This window comes from Aotus nancymaae, unplaced genomic scaffold (assembly GCF_030222135.1).
Source record: "Aotus nancymaae isolate 86718 unplaced genomic scaffold, 86718_ANA_hifiasm-v0.15.2.pri h1tg000076l, whole genome shotgun sequence".
NCBI classification, from domain to species: Eukaryota; Metazoa; Chordata; class Mammalia; order Primates; family Aotidae; genus Aotus; species Aotus nancymaae.
In genome coordinates, this window is record NW_026988491.1 from 6,088,223 (window position 1) to 6,107,900 (window position 19,678).

At 48.1% G+C, this 19,678-nt stretch overlaps 2 protein-coding genes and 1 long non-coding RNA gene across 5 annotated transcripts in view; 2 read left to right on the forward strand and 1 right to left on the reverse strand.

The window, feature by feature from the left end:
- Positions 1 to 3,807, forward strand: part of LIMK2 (LIM domain kinase 2) — a 65,568-nt gene extending 61,761 nt beyond the window's left edge. For all 3 annotated transcript variants that reach the window (XM_064367911.1, XM_012471340.2, XM_012471344.2), the window contains one exon: positions 1,981 to 3,807. In XM_064367911.1, coding sequence (XP_064223981.1) covers positions 1,981 to 2,125 — 145 coding nt within the window. In that variant the 3' untranslated portion in view covers positions 2,126 to 3,807. The remainder of the gene's footprint in view (positions 1 to 1,980) is intronic.
- Positions 3,808 to 5,307: 1,500 nt separating this feature from the next.
- On the reverse strand, positions 5,308 to 18,552 carry PIK3IP1 (phosphoinositide-3-kinase interacting protein 1). The gene is made up of 6 exons (XM_012471338.3): positions 18,287 to 18,552; positions 17,164 to 17,280; positions 16,940 to 17,059; positions 15,494 to 15,694; positions 15,310 to 15,388; positions 5,308 to 6,991 (listed from the first exon to the last, which is right to left on the reverse strand). The coding sequence occupies exons 1-6, from the start codon at positions 18,354 to 18,356 to the stop codon at positions 6,787 to 6,789; spliced, it is 792 nt and encodes a 263-aa protein (XP_012326761.1). The 5' UTR covers positions 18,357 to 18,552; the 3' UTR covers positions 5,308 to 6,786.
- Positions 17,226 to 19,678, forward strand: part of LOC105730265 (uncharacterized) — a 48,843-nt gene continuing 46,390 nt past the window's right edge. Inside the window, exon 1 of the long non-coding RNA XR_001110446.3 lies at positions 17,226 to 18,723. This is a non-coding gene — a long non-coding RNA (uncharacterized LOC105730265). The remainder of the gene's footprint in view (positions 18,724 to 19,678) is intronic.

Below are 19,678 nucleotides of genomic sequence, written 5' to 3' on the forward strand. Positions count from 1 at the left end.
CATCCCTGAGCCCTTCCCAAGCACAGGGGTGAGAGAAGCCTGGAGGTCAAGAATGTGGCTGTCAACACCTGAAGCCACCTGACAACTTGTATGTACAGGTTGGAGGAGAGAGAAGTAAAGACATAGCATCAAGTAAGCTGGATAGGATACAGAGTCACAGCCATTAAAAGAAAGTTTAGGCCAGAGCGCGGTGGCTCACACCTGTTATTCCAGCACTTTGGGAGGCCAAAGTGAGTGGCTCATGAGGCTAGGAGATCAAGACCATCCTGGCCAACATGGTGAAACCCTGACTCTACTAAAATACAAAAAAATTAGCCAGGCATGGTGGTGTGCACATGTAGTCCCAGCTACTCGGGAGGCTGAGGCATGGGAATCACTTGAACCCAGGAGGTGGAGGTTGCAGTGAGCTGAGATTGTGCTACTGCACTCCAGCCTGGTGACAAAGCAAGACTCCATCTCAAAACAATAAAAAAGTTTAAAAGAAGAAAATTCACCCAAACCATTTGCTCACAATAAGTGTATTCATCTTTCCATATTCCTGTCCATATCTATACATATACTTTTTTTTAATAGTAACTAGTTCTGTATTTTGCCCTGCATTTCCCTTGTTACTACCCAGTCTTTCTGTTTATCGTTTTTGTTGACAACATGAAATTCTATTGAGAGACTGAACATATTATAATGTAGATGTTCAGGTTTTTCCAGTTTCTCTTTTACAATAGGTATTAACTACAGTGAGCAGTTCTGTGCATTTAGCTAATTTCTCCTTTAAAGAAGTATTTTCAAAATTACCTTTATTCTGAATGTATCTTGCATATGAGAAAAAAAAATTATCTTTATTGTTCTCAGGTGATAATTTCATTATTACAAGAGTTACCCTAGGTCTTTTCAAGTTTCTGGTTAAAAAACTAGAATCTTTGTGGGTTTTTTTCCTGCCATCAAAAATCATGTTTCTTTTAAAAACAAGTTCAAACATTACCAAGGTATATAGCATAGGAAATATGTCTTCTATAATCTCCCTTAACCAATATACCCCTCAACATTCTCCTCACCCCTAACTCCACCCTCCCAGGATAACCAGTTGGCACATAATCTTTATTTAAAAATGATTTCCAGCGGTTCACAGTGGAGTTGAAATTTTCTGGTTGGAGAATATATACCTTGTTCCTTTATAGGCCAAGGACCGCAATCCTTCAGTAACACCAGTGTATGAGCTTGAGGAGAAATTGTGAAGCTACACACTATTTGTTTTCTAATACCCCTTGCCAGTCATTCTAAATATCTATCTTTAATTTATTAAAATATATACATATACAGTATTGAGTGCCTGCTGTGTGCTAGGTACTGTTCTAAGCTCTTCAGTTATAGCAGTGAACAAAATAAAGGTGCCTACCCTCATAGAACATATATTCTAGCATGGTATTTACTATATCATACAGCAGATACAATAAGTAAACTGTATTGAATATTAGAAGGTGGCAAATGCTATGGAAAAAAGAATGAAGCCAAGTAAAGATGATTATTTAGGGTACAAGTTGCAATTTTAAATATGATCATCAGAGCAGGCCTCACTGAGGTAACATGACATTAAAGCATAAACTTGGAGGAAGAGGAGTAGGCCTGAGCTGTCTTAGGCTCCCAGCCAAGCCACTTCCGTGGCACTAGGAGCTTGGTGTTTTCAGTTCCACCTTTGATAATCACATTTTCTCTAAGACATGGGAGGGACCTTTTTCTCCTTTTTTTTGTTTAAGTACTTACCCCAGCTAGGCCAGCCTTCTCATGGTGTTATCTAATCTTTATAGCAAATATGTGAGGTAGCAGTAACGTTATATTATGACCATTTCTCACAGAGGCACTACTAGGTGAAGGAGTTTGCCTGAGGTCATACAACCAGGAAGTGGCTGAGCCTAGATTCCTCCCACCCACCCGATGGCCCTGCTCATACTGGACCTGCCTCTGATTTACCTCTTTTCCTTCTAGACCAGCATTCTCAAAACTGGAGGACTCCTTTGAGGCCCTTTCCCTGTACCTGGGGGAGCTGGGCATCCCGCTGCCTGCAGAGCTGGAGGAGTTGGACCACACTGTGAGCATGCAGTACGGCCTGACCCGGGACTCACCCCCCTAGCCCTGGCCCAGCCCCCTGCAGGGGGGCGTTCCACAGCCAGCATTGCCCCTCTGTGCCCCATCCCTGCTGTGAGCAGGGCCGTCCGGGCTTCCTGTGGATTGGCGGCCTGTTTAGAAGCAGAACAAGCCATTCCTACTACCTCCCCAGGAGGCAAGTGGGCGCAGCACCAGGGAAATGTATCTCCACAGGTTTTGAGATTTGGTCTGCAAATCCAATACTTGCCTGAAAGCTGTGAAGAACAACAAAAAACCTGGCCTTTGAGCCAGGAGGAATCTGTTACTCAGATCCACCCAGGAACTCCCTGGGAGTGGATTGTGGGAGCCTCTTGCTTACACTAATCAGCGTGGCCTGGACCTGCTGGGCAGGATCCCAGGGTGAACCTGCCTGTGAACTCTGAAGTTGCTAGTCCAGCTGGGTGCAGGAAGACTTCAAGTGGGAGTGTGGACAAAAGAAAGACTGGTGGCCAGGAGGCACTTGAAGGGTGTGAAAAACACAGTGATGCTCCCCACTTCCACTCCAGATCCTGCCCTTCCTGGAGCAAGGTTGAGGGAGTAGGTTTTGAAGAATCCCTTAATATGTGGTGGAACAGGCCAGGAGTTAGAGAAAGGGCTGGTTTCTGTTCACCTGCTCACTGGCTCTAGCCAGCGCAGGGACCACATCAATGTGAGGGGAAGCCTCCACCTCATGTTTTCAAACTTACTACTGGAGACTGGCTGAGAGCTTATGGACAACATCCTTTCCATCTGCAAAAAACAGTCACTTACAAGCACAGGAAGAGACTGGGGGACTAGAAAGAGGCCCTGCCCTCTAGAAAGCCCAGATCCTGGTTTCTGTTACTCATACTCTGGTGGGCTCCTTAGTCAGATGCCTAAGACATTTTGCCTAAAGCTAGATGGGTTCTGGAGGATAGTGTGGCTTGTCACAGGCCTAGAGTCTGAGGCAGGGGAGTGGGAGTCTCAGCAATCTCTTGGTCTTGGCCTCGTGGCAACCATTGCTCACCCTTCAACATGCCTGGTTTAGGCAGCAGCTTGGGCTGGGAAAAGATGGTGGCAGAGTCCTAAAGCTGAGATGCTGAGAGAGACAGCTCCCTGAGCTGGGCCATATGACTTCTACCTCCCTTGTTTGCTCTCCCAGCTCATTAGCTCCTGGCAGCATCCTCCTGAGCCACACCTGAAGGTACTGGAAAGCCTGGGGCTACCCTGCATCTTGGCTCCCAGAGCTCTAGGAACTTTTCAGCACAAATAGATTTGCCTCTTCCTAAGTGTCTGTGAGCTTGCACCATATTTAATAAATTGGGAATGGGTTTGGGGTATTAATGCAATGTGTGGTGGTTGTATTGGAGCAGGGGGAATTGATAGCGGAGAGTGGTTGCTGTTAATATTAACTTGTTCTATCTTTTGGGTGGTATGTGAATATTGTACATAGACCTGATGAGTTGTGGGAACAGATATCATCTCTGGTCAGAGTTTACTTGCTATGTAGACTGTACTTATGTGTGAAGTTTGTAAGCTTGCTATAGGGCTGAGCCTTGGACTCTCAGCAGCAGCACAGTTTAGCACTGTGTGGCTGGTTGTGTCCTGGCGTCCCCAGCAAGTATGGGAGTGGTGGGCCTGAACTGGGCCATTGATCAGACTAAATAAATTAAGCAGCTAACATAAAACTGGCTGTATGCAGAGTGAAAACATGACTGGCTCAGGGACATAAATGTAGAGGGTCTGCTAGCCACCTTCTGGCCTAGCCCACACAAGCTCCCCATAGCAGAGGGTTTTCACACACCCAAGTCTAAAACCCTTACCTTAAGTAGATACCAATCTGCTCTAGGGAATATGTACATCCCACCTGAGCCAGCCCCTTCCTTGCAGCAGGTGTGACTATGACCTTTTCCTGGCCTGGCTCTCACATGCCAGCTGAGTCATTCCTTAGGAGCCCTACCCTTTCATCCTCTAATATATGAATACATTTATAGCCTGGGTATCCTGGCTTGCTTTCCTCAGTGCTAGGTGCCACCTTTGTAATGGAGAGAAGTGAATGCAAGTCACCCCATCCCTTGTGTTTCCCTACAAGTGCTTGAGAGAAAACTTGTTTCTTCTTACTTCTGCATATGGGGGATGTTGTGAAGGAGTGACCGTTGGGAAGGAAAATGCTATCTGGTTAGTGGGACCTTGGGCACAATATAAATCTGTAAACCCGAAGGTGATTTCTCCCATGCACTCTCAAAGTTTGAAGAATCCAACTTTAGGACAGGATCTGGTTCCCAAAAAAAAATGATCTGGAGTACACTTTGCTGGCAGAACCACAGAGCAATGTCTGGGCATGGGCAGAGGTCTTCTGGGTATTCCTGAGGCTGAGAACCTGTAGCTGAAATCCCTTACTAATAGTCCAGGAAACACTCCTACTGATATCTTTCATTCTGGAGCCATAGGAGTCACCTTGCAGGGAACTTCCTCAGCCCACGGCTGCTGCACGCAGCCCAGTGACCCTCCTCTGTAGTTATTCCCCCTTTGGCTGCTGCAGCACCACCCTCGTCACCCATCCCCCACCCCTGCTGCACTCCAACCTTTGACAAGGGCTGTCTGGACATTCATTTTAACTACCTCCACCTTGGAAACAATGCTGAAGGGGAGAGGCTTTGCAATGACCAACCACCTTATTGGGACACCTGCACACCTGTCTTTCTTGCAGCTTCAACCTGAAAGATTCCTGATGATAAACCAGACACAAAAGCCGGATACTGTGGCTCAAGCCTGTAATCTCAGCACTTTGGGAGGCCATGGCGGGTGGATTACCTGAGGTCACGAGTTTGAGACCAGCCTGACCAACATGGTAAAACCCCATCTCTACTAAAATACAAAAATTAGCCGGGTGTGGTGGCACATGCCTGTAATCCCAGCTAGGAAGGCTGAAGCAGGAGAATCACTTGAGCCCAGGAGGTGGAGGTTGCAGTGAGCTGAGATAGCGCCATTCCACTCCAGCCCAGGCAACAAGAGCGAGACTCCATCTCAAAAAAAAAAAAAAAAAAAAAAATCTGGACACAGGCTACAGTTGCCACCCTCCAGTAACAGGGCCAGGATGAATGAAGAAAAGGCCCAGAGCTTGCCACACAGGTGTTGACAAGGTAACCCAAAGCATCTCAATGTACAGGGCATGTTCCTCTTACCCCTCAAAAACTTGGAAACATGGAGTCTTCTTTTTTTTTTTATTAAGTCAAATGCAGAGCAATTTCCCACACTATATGCAGGTGTCAGAATGAGGTATATAAAACATGTATATAGAGAAATGCCTTTATAGAAAAGTAGAAACCAGTAATGTTCTCTTCTCCAGCATCACTAATACCAAGAGACCCCCGAGGTCTAGACCCCCAAAGCAGATGGCTCCCCAGAAAGCCCCACTAACCTCCCTCTCCCCCTGGGGCAGTGGAAGGGCTCTGGGAAGGAAGCTCTATGGCTAGGACATGCCAAGGCCTCTGTGACATCAGGGCTCAGAGGCCCTGCTGAGCTGCTAGCACAGTGCAGTGGAGAAATGTTGCACTCAGGAAGCTGGGCCCTCGCCATGCCAGTAGCTTGCTCTACATCTTGGGCAAGTCACTTTTTCCTCTCTGGGGCCCTGTGTCTAAAAGGCTTAATGAACCCTTTCTAAAGGTTGATTGCTTTATAAGTTAGGGGCTGTGACCCTAGCCCCACTGCCCTACAGGAAGGTGCTGGCCTGGGGGCCCACAGGACCACCTGCTAAATCAGGCCCATTTCAGGAGCAATCCCTGAAGTACTTTATTACCTTGCCTCTGAGCTTAGTTTCCAGGTTAACCTCTTTGAAGCAGCTCGCAAGTCCCCACAGTATAATTCCCATAGGTTAGCTGACTACTCTCTTGCCTGTGCAAAATGAAGACAGGTCACCACTGTCCATCCCTGAAGAGAAACTGGGGCACCCCAGGTCTGTCTCTGCTCCTGTAGCTCAAGGTAGGAGCAGATCCTTCTCTGCCCTCTTCCTAAGTGGAATTCTCAGTGCAATTCTTCCCTTCCTTTCCTTATGAAACAGGAAGAATCCCTGGGCCCAGGCCTGGCCCATGGTTGTCAAGGCACATCACTGCCAGCAAGCTGGAGCATACCAGCAGCCCAAAACCTAGATCTCATTCTCAACCTGAAGTTCTGACTTCTGTACAAACTCATTTCCAGCTCTCAGAGGTCAGTATGGAGTTCCATCCCAAATATTTTAAAAACTATATTTTTTCGATGCCATCTCCTGACCTGCTTTACCTTAACCATGAATAACAGTGTATGCCACTAAAGCCCATGGTGGAGATTACGGCCATCTTAGTAAAGCACAGAGGAGCCTGGGGGAGCTCCCTGTCTATCCCTGGTTCAGTTCCAGGGGTGCAGGCAATGTTTGGAAGCCCTTATCAGCAGCACCACTATGGGAGCTGCCACTGCCTCCATCCACAGACAAAATCCTGCTCCAAGGGATGGAGAAGGAGCACTGTTAGGACCCTGCCCAGCCTTACCCTCAGCCCACAGCACTACCTTCTTCTGTCACTTATTAGGATTCACCAAAAAAGTGGGGGAATGGTAGGGTTTTAACCAGAACATAAAGTGGTAGATCCTCCCAGCTGTAGGAGGGTGGGCTGTCCTGCACCAGTGTCTGCATGGGCTCCTGCCCACTGAGGGGGCTCAGGCCCCAGGAGTGCCCGCCTGGCCCATAAGGGGGGTGCTGCCCTCCTGAGGGTCAAGTGGAGTCTGGCTGGTGTGGACCACGACAGTCTTCTCATCCACAATCTCACAGGTGGGGTTGGTGAAGGCAGACAAAGGCAGGGTGATTCGCTGCATCTCCCTCTCACACACTTTCTGATCATGCTGTTCTTTCAAGTCCTTCCCCCTGGCAAGAAAAAAAAAACATTAAGCCTATGCCTCCTGCATAGCTTTGCTTATTAGATAGCATCCCTGAGGCCTAGCAGGAGCAGCAGCTTGCCATAGTCACAACAAATCAGTGGCTGAGCCAGGACTCAAACTCAGTTCCAGGATACTAGGATATTCATTCTGCCAGACTGCCTTAAACTCAACAGGAAGCTCCTGCACCTCTGGTCTCAGGTTCTCCATCTGGAAAATAGGGTGACAGCAGTATGGACTTCACATAGCTTTATCGGAGCTCAATGAAAATAAAGTAGAGGATAGAGCCTTTTTTTTTTTTTTTTTTGTGGCTAAGACAGGGTCTCAACATGTTGCCCATGCTGGTCTCAAACTCCTGGGCTCAAGCGATCCTCCTGCCTCCCAAAGTATTGAGATTACAGGTGTGAGCCACTGCATCTGGCCAGATAGAGACTCTTAAAGCAAGACACAGTTTTATTCTTTCAACCCAGGGCTCCCAGAGACCCAGAGAGATATCTAAACTTTTGACTTAACCCATAAATTTGCCCAGAAAACTGACCTGATCATCCGGCTGTGAGACTGCCTTCTTATCCTAAAGTCCCAGAAGATGTGAGTCCATGCTGGAAATGGACCATCCCTAACCCATGCAGGGGGCAAAAAGGACTGAGGGTGGCTTGGATCAATGGGAAACAATGAGACAGTGATCATCAAACCTCTCAGAGATTTCACATACCTTTGAATTTTCATGGTGCTCACTGACCCAGTCACACCATGGTATAACTCCATTTTACATGTGGAGTGCTCATTCCATGCTAAAGACTTCATATACCTTAACCCACATCATTCTCAGCTCAACCCTAAGAATTAGGGCTTATTCATTGGCCTGGAGAAGTTAAGGAACTCTCCAAGGATGTGGTGGGCTCAAATCCACCTCTCTGGCTGATGCTCTCAGAAGTTCTGACCTGACCAAATTCACCCCACAAACAATAGTGGAGCAGGGACTCAAACCCAGTCTTCTGTCTGCACATGTAGGACCCTTTCCACTGGACTAGGTCACCCCCTAGTGCTGACTAGAGGGCTTGATGAGTGCCCAGCACACTGCACACCAAAACCAGCACCCAGGACCCAAGTTGGCATCCTCCAAAACCAGCAACTAGACTAGATATGGGTTCAGCTGTTAGAGGAAACAGGTTCTTCCCAGAAGGAGCAGTTGATAGATGACTGAAACAACACAGGGGCCTGCTTCCGACCTCCTCAGGGACATGGCTGAGATCAGATGGATTACACATCCATCAGATGTTCAATACAATGACTTCTAGAGACTGGGGAAGAATAGTGGGGCAAAAGAGTGGGGGAGGGAAGAGTATAGTGGAGGAAGAGTTGCACAGGTGTCTCAGAACTGTCTTTAAACCCTCCAGTTCTCCTTACTTGTATTCTAGTACCAGCTCAGCCTTAGCTGTGTAATTCTTGGCAAAACAACCTCTCTGGTTTCCTCATGCGTGAAATGGAGATAATATCTGCCTCAAAATATGATAATGAAGGTGAAAGCACTTTGAAAATAGTGAAACTGCTATAAAAATTCATAAAGGGGCTAAACATGGTGGCTCACACCTATAATCCCAGCACTTTGGGAGGCTGAGGAGAGAGGATCACTTGAGCCCAGGAGTTCAAGACCAACTTAAGCAAAATGGCAAAACTCCATCTCTACAAAAAATAAAAAATTAACCAGGTGTGGTGACACACACCTGTAGTCCCAGCTAGTTGGGAGCTGAGGTAGGAGAATCACCTGAGCCTGGGAAGTCGAGGATGCAGTGAGCCGTGATGGCGCCACTGCATTCCAGCCTGCACATCAGAGTGAGACCCTGTCTCAAAAAAAGAAAAAAAAAAAAACAACTTTTAAGATGTTATTATGATTTGCCCTGAATATGACTTGACCCATCAAGCAACATTATTTTAATTTGATTTTCCAAGGAAATTCTACTGACCAGCCAAGTCAAGTATTGTTTATGTGACCCCAGTAATCCCCTCCTCCCTGGGCCTTAATGTCATCATCTGTAAAACAAGGAGTTGGAGCTGATAATCTCCAGGGCCCCTGATATTCCGTAAAATTCTTCACATGAGATATGCTCTGATTTCCTATTTCTCCCTGTAAGGTCAAAGGAGGCAAATCTGTGAGTTCATCCTCCTGAATCGCCCTGAGTGATGGTTTCTGAACATGCAAGCCTGAGGCTCCTGCCCTGTTCTTCTCATTAGCTTCTGTACTGGACACCACCAATTGCCACAGCAGAAAAACTCCCAGAGCACCCATAGGGAAAATGAAGGGACAGTGTTCATGGGTGGGTAGTCTAGATCAAATGTTCCCCCACTCACATCCTGAGATTCACTAGCCTTGAGCACTGTTCATCAGTACAGTTGTTAACCACATAGAAGGAAACACCTCCATACTAAAAGCCAGTTTCTTCAAGGTTGCTTATGTAGGGAGAAATCTGGAAGGTCTGGGTTTAATTTTCTTCAGCCCCTACACCTATGGAAGACCAAAGGGCAATTTACAAAAGAAACAGAATATCCAAGTATCTTTTGCCAAGGTCTGAATTTCAAAATCTAAGGGGCTGGAGGAAGAGAGAAAGCCAGGAATTCACATTTCCTGAGTATCTACTAAGATGCCAGGAAATGGCCTAATGGCCTTCCCATCACCCAGGATGAAAAGAGCTACCTATGTACCTGCTGGATGTCTTTTTTTTTTCTTTCTGTACAGACAAGGTCTTGCCATGTTGCCAGGGCTGATCTCAAACTCCTGGCCTTAAGTGATCCTCTCGCCTTTTGAGGCATGAACCACCAGGTGCAGCCTATAATCCCCCTTTTAATAGATGAAGAAACTGAGGCTTTCGAGTTTAACTTCGGTGTCCTGCTTTTACCTGTGGCCAGCTGAGCTGCTGATTGGGGGGAAAAAATCAATTTGTATTAATGGGGCAGAGCAGGGCTGGAAGAGCAGCCAAGGGTAAAGGAACCAGATGCTGGGACTAGTCTGGATTAGTCTCATCCATTTAGAAGCCTGGAAGCACACTCAATCCCATGTGCCTGCTGTTAATGGTGCCTGTGAGTCCTAGAGATGCAGTGGCTACTCCCAGCTCCCTTGGGAGACCTTTGAGAGGTCACTAGGCCCCCTACACTGACCATCGGGCAGCCTAGCCCCATCTCACTGCTTGGGGGTAGAGGGTTGTTAGCCTGGGTGTTGTCTGGCAGCCAAGAAAGAACAAAAGGTTTATTCACTGACTTAGCTCCTCTCCCACAGGGGTGGAGTGGTGTTGACTTACATTTTTTCCCTCCTCTTTTTATCAGAAAATAAGACCTCCCTCTGGAGCTAGTGCAGACACTACACTTAGCTCCTCAGTCACAGACTGACCCTTTGAAAAGGACAAAGACCAGGACAAAGACCCAGCCAGGCTGAGCTCCCACCCACCCCCATTTACAGCCCTTCCTCCCCTGTTTGAGGAAGACTGGTGCCTGCCCAGCCTTCCCAGCCAGGGAAAAGCTCTATCCCATTAGGCAAGCCTCATGGCCTTTGGCAGAGTTCAAGTCTTACAGTAACTACCCTGACTGCTTGCTCCAAGGCCAGGATGGGACTGGGAGCTGAGCTGTCCAGAGAGAGCAGGTGTAGATGAAACTGCTGCCTGCCTCCAACTTCCTCTCCCAGATTATGGAAGCACCACAGACCTCATTCAGACTACATAGGTCTTCGATTATTACTCTGAACCACTGCTATTTTCCCAGTCAGAGGCAGTGCTGTGCCACACTGCTGCTCAGGAAAAGTTCCCAAGGAGCCACAGGTAATAATCACAAGAGCAGCCAACATTTATTTCCTGCTTTCTTAGTAAATAAGGCCCTGTTGTATGCTGCCTCCAACTTCCTCTCCCAGGGTATGGAACACCAATTGTATGCCTAAACTATACTGTCCAATTTCATCCTCAAACCTATGAAATTTCAATTTCATCCTCAAATTTCATTCCAACAAACCTATGTGGTATCTATTTTGATCTGTTTCATAGGTAGGAAGGCAGGGCCGGGAGCGGTGACTCAAGTCTGTAATCCCAGCACTTTGGGAGGCCAAAACGGGTGGATCAGGAGGTCATGAGTTCAAGACCAGCCTGGCCAACATAGTGAAACCCCATCTCTACTAAAAATACAAAAATTAGCCAAGTGTAGTGGTGAGCACCTGTAGTCCCAGCTACTTGGGAGGCTGAGGCAGGGGAATGGCCTGAACCTGGGAGGTAGAGGTTGCAGTGAGTCAAGATCAGGCCATTGCACTCCAGCCTGGGTGACACAGTGAGACTCTGTCTCAAAAAAAAAAAAAAGAAAAGTTAGGAAGGCAAATGCAGAGAAGTTACACCATTTGTTCAAGCAAATGGGGCAGGGCTGAGATCTGAATCCAGTCTTACCACCAGCAATATTGTCTTTTTAGGAAATAGAGTTGGGATGATCATCATATCTAATCCGCCCCACTCCCGCCACAGTACAGATGAAGAAACTGAGGTCCAGAGAAGGTAAATAATTTGTCCAATGTCACATCCAGAATAAGTGAAACTTCCAGAACTAGATCTTGTTTCTTCTGACTTTAAATCCAGGCTTTTTTTTTCTTTTTAAGTTTCTATTTTTCCTACTGTCCTTTGCAATTCAAAGCAAATTTACATGAGGCTACTGGGCCTCTTGTAATCTCCTCTTCTCCCAACAAGGCCTCACTGGACATGTTGGAGATACTTATAATCCTTAGACATATGTTACTAGCTGTGTAGCTTGGACATTGTACTTAACTCTGCCAGGTCTCAGCTCCTCACTGTAAAATGGTATAACAGCACTCCTAGTGTGATTGTGAGGCTTAGTAAAGATAATCAGGAGGCTGGGTGTGATAGCTCATGCCTATAATCCTAGCACTTTGGGAGGCCAAGGCAGGTGGATTGCCTGAGGTTAGGAGTTCAAGACCAGCCTGGCCAACACGGTGAAAACCCCATCTCTACAAACAAGACAAAAATTAGCAGGGCATGCTGGTGGGTGCCTCTAATCCCAGCTACTTGGGAGGCTGAGGCAAGAGAATCACTTGAACCCAGCAGGTGGAGGTTGCAGTGAGCCGACAAAGCAAGACTCTGTCTAAAAAAAAAAAATTAAGATAATCAGGGAAGAGCATATAATAGGGCCTTACTTATTAAGAAAGCATGAAATAAATGTTGGCTGCTATTGTGATTATTACCTAATTGGTGTGCTATTGTTTCTGTTTACATTTAATACTTATAATAATCTTAGATGTGTGGGTGTGGAGGGAGGATGTATCTCCATTTAACAGACAAGATACCAAGGCTCAGAGGACACCTGAACCCACACTCAACCTACAACTCTTTTCAGGACACTCTGCTCTCTCACTTTAGGAAAAAATGGGAGCTTCAAGCTTGTTTGTAGCCCACATGCGGTTTCCTGTTGTACAGTCTGTTCTCAGAACAGTTGTGCTGAGGAAAGGGGTGGCCTGGTCGTTAGTGACAGGGAGTCTGGTGACTGGGTGCCTTGCCCTAAGTTTACAGGAAAATAAATTCTAGGCCTCAGGGCAGTCTCGTGACAGCCTAGAGGAACAAATCTAGAAGAAAAAGACTTCCACTGGGCACCAGAACTGAGCTCAGAATTAAGAATGTTTAGTCAGTTCAAGCACCTGGAAGGCCTGGAAACTGTCACAGAATTGGAGGACAGCCAAATGCCATCCAGTGGCTGAGGAAGAAGGAAATATTTCAAGGACTAAATTCAGCCAAAGTGGCTTAGGTCCGCTTATGAACTGTAAGGCCAGGGCCACTACATCATTAACTCTGAAATGAATAAACAGGTATCTCTGGACCCACTATGTCAACCATCACATTGTGGGAAACAACCTCAGACTGGGAGTCAGGATGTCCTCTCAAGTCAATACTTTTCCCTGTCTGGACATCTGCTTCCTGGAGCACAAGAAACCAGAGAGCACTAGTCTATTACCCACTTTTTTTTTTTTTTTTTTTGAGACAGGCTCTCACTCTGTCACCCAGGCTGGAGTGCAGTGGCATGATCGCAGCTCACCACAGCCTTGACCTCCCAGGCTCAGGTGATCCTCCCACCTCAGCCTCCTTAATAACTAGGACTACAGACCCCCACCACCATGCCTAATTTTTGTATTTTTTTGTAGAGACAGGGTTTCACCATGTTGCCCACAGTGGTCTTGAACTCTAGGGCTCAAGAGATCCACCCGCCTCAGCCTCCCAAAGTGCTAGGATTATGAGTGTGAACCATTATGCCTGGCCTATTATCCACATTTTTTTTCTTTTTTTGAGATGGAGTCTTGCACTGTCACCCAGGCTGGAGTGCGATGGCGTGATCTTGGCTCACTGCAACCTCCCCCTCCTGGGTTCAAGCAATTCTGCCTCAGCCTCCCAAGTAGCTGGGGATTACAGGTGCCCACCACCACACCCGGTAATTTTTTTGTATTTTTAGTAGAGACAGGGTTTCACTATGTTGGCCAGGCTGATCTCAAACCCCTGACCTCGTAATTTGCCCACCTTGGCTTCCCAAAGTGCTAGGATTACAGGCATGAGCCACTCTGCTCATCCACACATTTTACAGAAAAGAAAAACAGCTATCACTTACTGACCACTTACTATGTGCCACACCCTAAGCTAAGTAGTCACAAGCCTCAGCTCCACACAATGATCTGGAGTAGGAAATCAAAGCAATTTGCCTAAGGTCACAGAGATAGCTGGTTAGAGGACTTCTCTCCACCAGATGCTAGGAGTGCAACCTTGGATAAGGTATATAATCCCCTGTTGCCTCAGTTTCCTCATCTGTAAACTGGAGATAACATCATTTACCTCATAAGGGTGATTATGAGAAATGAGTTAAAGCATGTGCTTGAAGCAGTGTCTGGCATATGGCAAATGTTTGATACTGCTGTTATTATATCCAACACTTCCCCTTTTTCATCTGTAATGACAAGGTTGACTACGAGGCCTCCAAAGATGCCCTGCTGGGTGATCCACTGAGGCTGTGGGCTCAGACATGGACCTCACTTCTAGAAAATGCAGGCTGCATGCCAGGCATGGTGATTCATGCCTATAACCTTTGGGAGGCTGAGGCAGGAGGATCGCTTGAGCCAAGGAGTTCGAGACTAGCCTGGGAAACATAGTAAGACCCTGTCTCTACAAAAAATTTAAAACTCGGCCAGGCATGATGGGATATGCCTGTAATCCCAGCTACTCAGTGGGGGTGGATGGGGGGAATCGCTTGAGCCCTGGGAGGTTGAGGGTGCAGTGAGCCGTGATTGTACTCCTGCACTCAAGCCTAGGCAACAGAGTGAGACCCTGAAAAAAAAAATCAAAGAAAGGAAGGAAGGAAAGAAAGGAAACAAAAGGGGAGGGAGGGAGGGAGGAGGGAAGGGAAGGAAAGAAGGAAGGATAAATGCAGCCTACTGTGTCACTTTCTTCACTGAAAGATTTCTCAGAACATAGAGGAGAATATTAGACACCAGGGCTAGAAGTCAAACCTCCTGATTTTGCCCAAGAATGGCAAATAATTTTCCAGAATCAGCCAGTACTATAAAGATGAATGCCAGTCTGGTTTACCATCATGCACCAGTCACTGACTGGCATCTCATAGGACTTTACAAAATAAGCATTCTTCTCCTGCTGTCCCAGCCACAGGTCATGACCTTGAGTTTCACAGGTAGCCTCTTTGGCTTTCTCACATGTGGTGAAGAGTGGCAAACAGACTTTTCTGTTCTCTAACTCACTTTTTTCTTCCCTAGCAGAGGAGTCTCACTGCTTATAGCTCAGGAAATTTAAACCCCAACTGCAAAAAAGCAATGGCTGGAAACCTTTTCTAGTAGCAGAATTTTAGAGCTCACAGAAAGAATTCAGTCTCAAAGTCCCTGCAATCATTGTTGAGCCTGATTTCTGCAGTGCCATTCACTTCAATGTCAGGCATGTTGGATCAGACAGCAGGGAATTTGCAATCAAAAGAGCTAGGTCTGAATCCAGGTTCTGCCACTCCCAGAGTGTGACTTTGGGCAAGTCTCTGACAGAGGCTTCTTAGTTTGTAAAATGGGGTACAAGAACCCACACCTCACAAGGCTTTTAAAGTGAGGTGTAAAGGCACCAAAGGAAAGGGTTTGTCCAAGGTCAGCGGATAAAGACTAGGACCAAGTCTACATCTTGAACTGATTTTAACATCTTGCTTCCTTTTGGGTAAGAAAGCCACAAAGTTTGATTTGACTTTGTGTACCTTCCTCCCCTCCTCCTCTCAAGAGGACCCAGAAGAGAAGCTACTGACCTCTTGTAGGAGTAACCCAAGATGATGCCAGCTCCGATGGCAATGATGATCACCATCATGGTAATGCCCAGCACGTAGCCTGCCAAGGACAGGACATAAGGTCCCATTAGCCAAACCCCACACAATCACCAAATGACATCTCTTGATGAATCCCAGCAAGGGCAGGGGTCGGGGGCCGTCATACCCAGAGTTCCCAGGTCCTTTTTCTCCTTGGAGTTCATCCGCACCCGCTGGCTGATCCCAATCACTGGCTGCACAGCTGCCGCCTCACTCCGGGCGGGCAGGGCGTTGGCAGGAGCAAACACCTGCACCTCATCTGCACCTGGTCCTTCAGACACTTCCTCAATTTCTGTCGTGGAGGCTGGCAAGGCCTGGGAGGTTGTCTCTGGAGATGAGGTGGGAAACAGCTTTCATCAGGACCTGCCCTGAGTGAATTCCACAGCTGAACCTGGTCCGAGTGTTAGGGGAGATGGAGGTGGATCACTTAAGAATGCCTCCCTACACACACAACTTAAAGTCAAACTCTGCCCTACAGGCAAAATCAGGCCTGAGAGGGCTGCACCTGCCCTACAGGCAAAATCAGGCCTGAGCGGGCTGCACCATCTCAGAGACAAGGCAAATGAGAAGGGAAGGCGTAGGGAAGGGACTCTCTCCTGTCTTCCACGTCTTCATCTTTTCAAATCCTGCTCGGTTGCCGTCTTCTGCAGGGGATCCCCCCACCTCCACTCCAGGAAACAACCCATGCTTCCTTTGAGCAGCCCACATTTAAGTGCACGCTCTGTGCCAATCCTTAGGTGAAATGCTTTATTTTGTGCCGGGCGCGGTGGCTCACGGCACTTTGAGAGGCCGAGGCGGGCGATCACCTGAGGTCAGGAGTTCGAGAGCAACCTGGCAAGCATGGTGAAACCCCAACTCTCCTAAAAATATAAAAATTAGCCGGGCATGGTGGTGAACGGCTGTAATTCCAGCCACTGGGTAGGCTGAAGCAGAAGAATCACTGCAACCTGGGAGGCGGAAGTGGCAGTGAGCCGAGATCGGACCACTGCACTCCAGCCTGAGTGACAGAACGGGACTCCGTCACAAAAAAAAAAAAAAAAAAAAAAAAAAAAAAGAAGGGCTTTACTTTGATTATCCCATCCAATCCTAGAAAACTGTCTTGCTGCCTTGGGAGCAAAAAGCCTTCGGTCTAGAATCTAAGAAACGTGTATTCAAATCTGTCCCCTGCCATTGCCTTTGGTAAATCGCTTCTCTGAAGCTCAGATGCCCCAAACGGCTTCTTCTCACGGGGTGTGTCGGGGGAGGTGGGGAGCGGGGGTTGTGAGCAGTATGTCTAGCGAATTGCAGTCGCTCCACAAAACAGTCACAACATTGAGGGGCCAAAAGCCAAGCCTCAGGGGGCGCGGCGGAGAGACCCAGCCCCGCGCAGTTGTTTACAAGCACTCGCGGCGGATGAGCTCACATGAGCGGCGACGGCGGCCAATGGGCTTTGAGCCCCGCGGCCTGGAGATAGCCCTGGCCAATCGGACGGCGCGTGGGCGGAGCGGGGCAGGCCGGCCTCGCGCGGCCGCACGTGCACGGCGGGTGTCTGCCGCTACCTGTAAGCCCCTGGCGCGGGGGTCCCGGGAGGTACCTGGACAGCTCAGGTCCTCGCAAGGCCGTTTATCAGGGACGCCGGCCTCGCCACTGACGTAGCACCAGGGCCCGCGCGGGTCCTCGTCCGGGTTTCGGCAATAACTGTGATTGCCGGCGCCTGAGAGGGGAGAGAAGGAAACGTGTGCTGGGGCTAGGACCTGGACCGCGGCTGCTGCCCGCCAGCCCCGCCGCCGCCGCCGCGGTCCCCCGGAGGACACTTACCTAACACGGGGGCCGACACCAGCCGGCTCTGCACGTCCAGCCAGTTGAGGCAGCGGAGGCCCGGCGCAGGGGAGAGCTGGTCCGCCCGGTACAGGTGGCCGTTGTCCCACAAACAGCCTGTGAGAAAGAGAAGCCCCCGGACACAGAGTAACGGTCAGCGAACGGAAGACGCCCAGCGTGGCAGGCAGGGCAGCCGGGATCACCCGGGCCGAGTCCCAGCCTGGCTAACGGACCCCAGGCCCTGCAGGGCCACCGTCTCCTCTCGTGACAACACCCCCACACCCCCCACCGCACACCCCACAGACACCTCAGAGGGTTGCTGTGAGGCCCGAAAGAGAAGGAAAGAAAGCGCCTGTGAAGCCCCTAGCCTGTGCCTGGCCTTCAGTCAACGCAAGAGACTGTTAGGTGTTGTTTTTGTTTTGAAAGCCGGAAAGCTGTAGAAGTGCAAATGGTTGTTACTCTTGAACTTGTGACCACTTCGGAAGAGGAGATGGAGAGGAGGAGGCCTGGCTTAGGGTCCCTTTGAGAAGATGGGAGTTTTGGGACGGTGGGCACCCAGACCTGACATTTATCCCTGTGTTTTAATGCCATGTTACGTAAACTCCGGTGTTCCCTCCTCCACGGATACGGCCACCTTCCGCCCGTTTAACAGGCAATACTCTCTCCCAAGATAATTCTCCAGGAGCCTTGATTCAGTCAGGCAAAAGATTCAAGAGAGCCTCAAACGGAGTGAACCGGCCTTATCGCTGCCTGAATGAGACTCCAAGCTCCCATTCCCCTCTACAGGAGAGTCACAGGAGGAGGCTGGGGAAGGAGGACCACACCATGCAAAGGGCTTAGAAAGAATAGGACTTGGGGCGTAGGGGACATGAACCCCCAAGCTCCATCCACTCATGAGCAAGGAAAGGCAAAGAAAAAGTGGCTTCTTGCCTTTGTTCTTAATGGCAAAGATGGAGCTGCAAGACCCTGGCAAGGAAAAGAGGGGTGGAAAAGCTTTCACAGGACCACAGAAACCAACTAAACGCTTCGTTTCCTGTCATCCTGGCCCTGTTTGGGAAATAGGGGGCTTTACCCCTTCTGCTTCATGAAGTTTTGCTGCGGAAAGGAAAGATTGTAATCTCACCTCCAGATCGGTAGGCTTCTGCTAGGAGCATGTTGCTGACGAGAAATGCCTGCACCCAGACCAACAGCATCCTTGCCTCCTTCGTCTTGCAGGTGATTGAACGACCAGTGTCCAACCGGGTCCCCCTTGGCAGCGGCTCTGCCTTCCAGTCCCAGCCTTGCAGTCAGACCTGCCCTTGTTATGCTCTTCGGGTAAACAGCCTCTCTTTAGAACTGGGAGCTTCCCAGCTAGCTTGCTGCAGCGCGAGCTGTTTTTCAGCTGAAAGGCGCCCCCTGGGTCCTAAGCCTCCTAGGCCATGCAAAATCTAACTCTGAGCCAAGAAAGGAACTCGGCCAAGAAGAGAGGCAGAGAAGTGCAGGTTGTGCTTAGCAGCCGATGATTTTGAGACCTGCGAGGCCACATCCCCAGGGTTTTTCATCTCTTCTGTTTCCATTTGTGTGAGTACAGAAAGATTAATTCTATCAAGGGGCATCATGGGATGTGGGAAATTATAACCACTAAAACACTGAACACTTTAGGGAGTGTGCACCCCAGGACGAATTCATGACCAGATAGGGGGCAAAAATAAGAGTATCTGGTGGGAGTGGGGGAGTATCGCTTTATACCTATCCTTGAAAAAGAAAAAGGGCCGTTGTAGTTTATATCTTTCTGAACACACTTAAAAAAAAAGTATAACTTGGCCAGGGTCAAATCTGTCACATTGCTTTTTCTTACATTTGAGGTTTTTTGGGGGTATTGTATACAGTAGGAATATAGGAGTATCTTCAGTTGAAAACACATGTTATGCAAACATGGAAAAATTTGCTCAGCTACATTGTAATAGTCTACCCTTTCTACCAGCCCTGAATTATATAGAGGAAGTTAAGTAAAATGTTTGCTTTTTTCTCCCCCTCACCCTATAGGAAATCCATTTGCTGTAATTTATTAGATCCATCATTAAATCTCACCATATCCATTTGACTTAGGCCTTTTGGAGTTAGGCAGAAGGGCCCTTCTTCCTGTTTGGCTGACAGTTCAAGTTCCCAGGCAGCCTCAATAAACTGAGAGATAGAGCAGAGTGATTTGCCAAGACTACCTTGTGACTCAGTCAGATCCCAAAATAGAAATGGGAGACTCTGTTTCGATCTTGCAGGCAGTAATTTAAGGATGAAAACAACTTTACTAAATAATTTTTTTTTTTTTAAATGGAGTTTCACTCTGTCACCAGGGTGGAGTGCAGTGGTGCCATCTTGGCTTACTGCAACCTCTGCCTCCCAGGTTCAAGTGATTTTCCTGCTTTAACCTCCCGAGTAGCTAGGATTAAGGGTATGTCTTACCACGCCTGGCTAATTTTATTTTATTTTTGTATTATTTTTAGTAGAGATGGGTGTTTTTTTTTTTTTTTTGAGACAG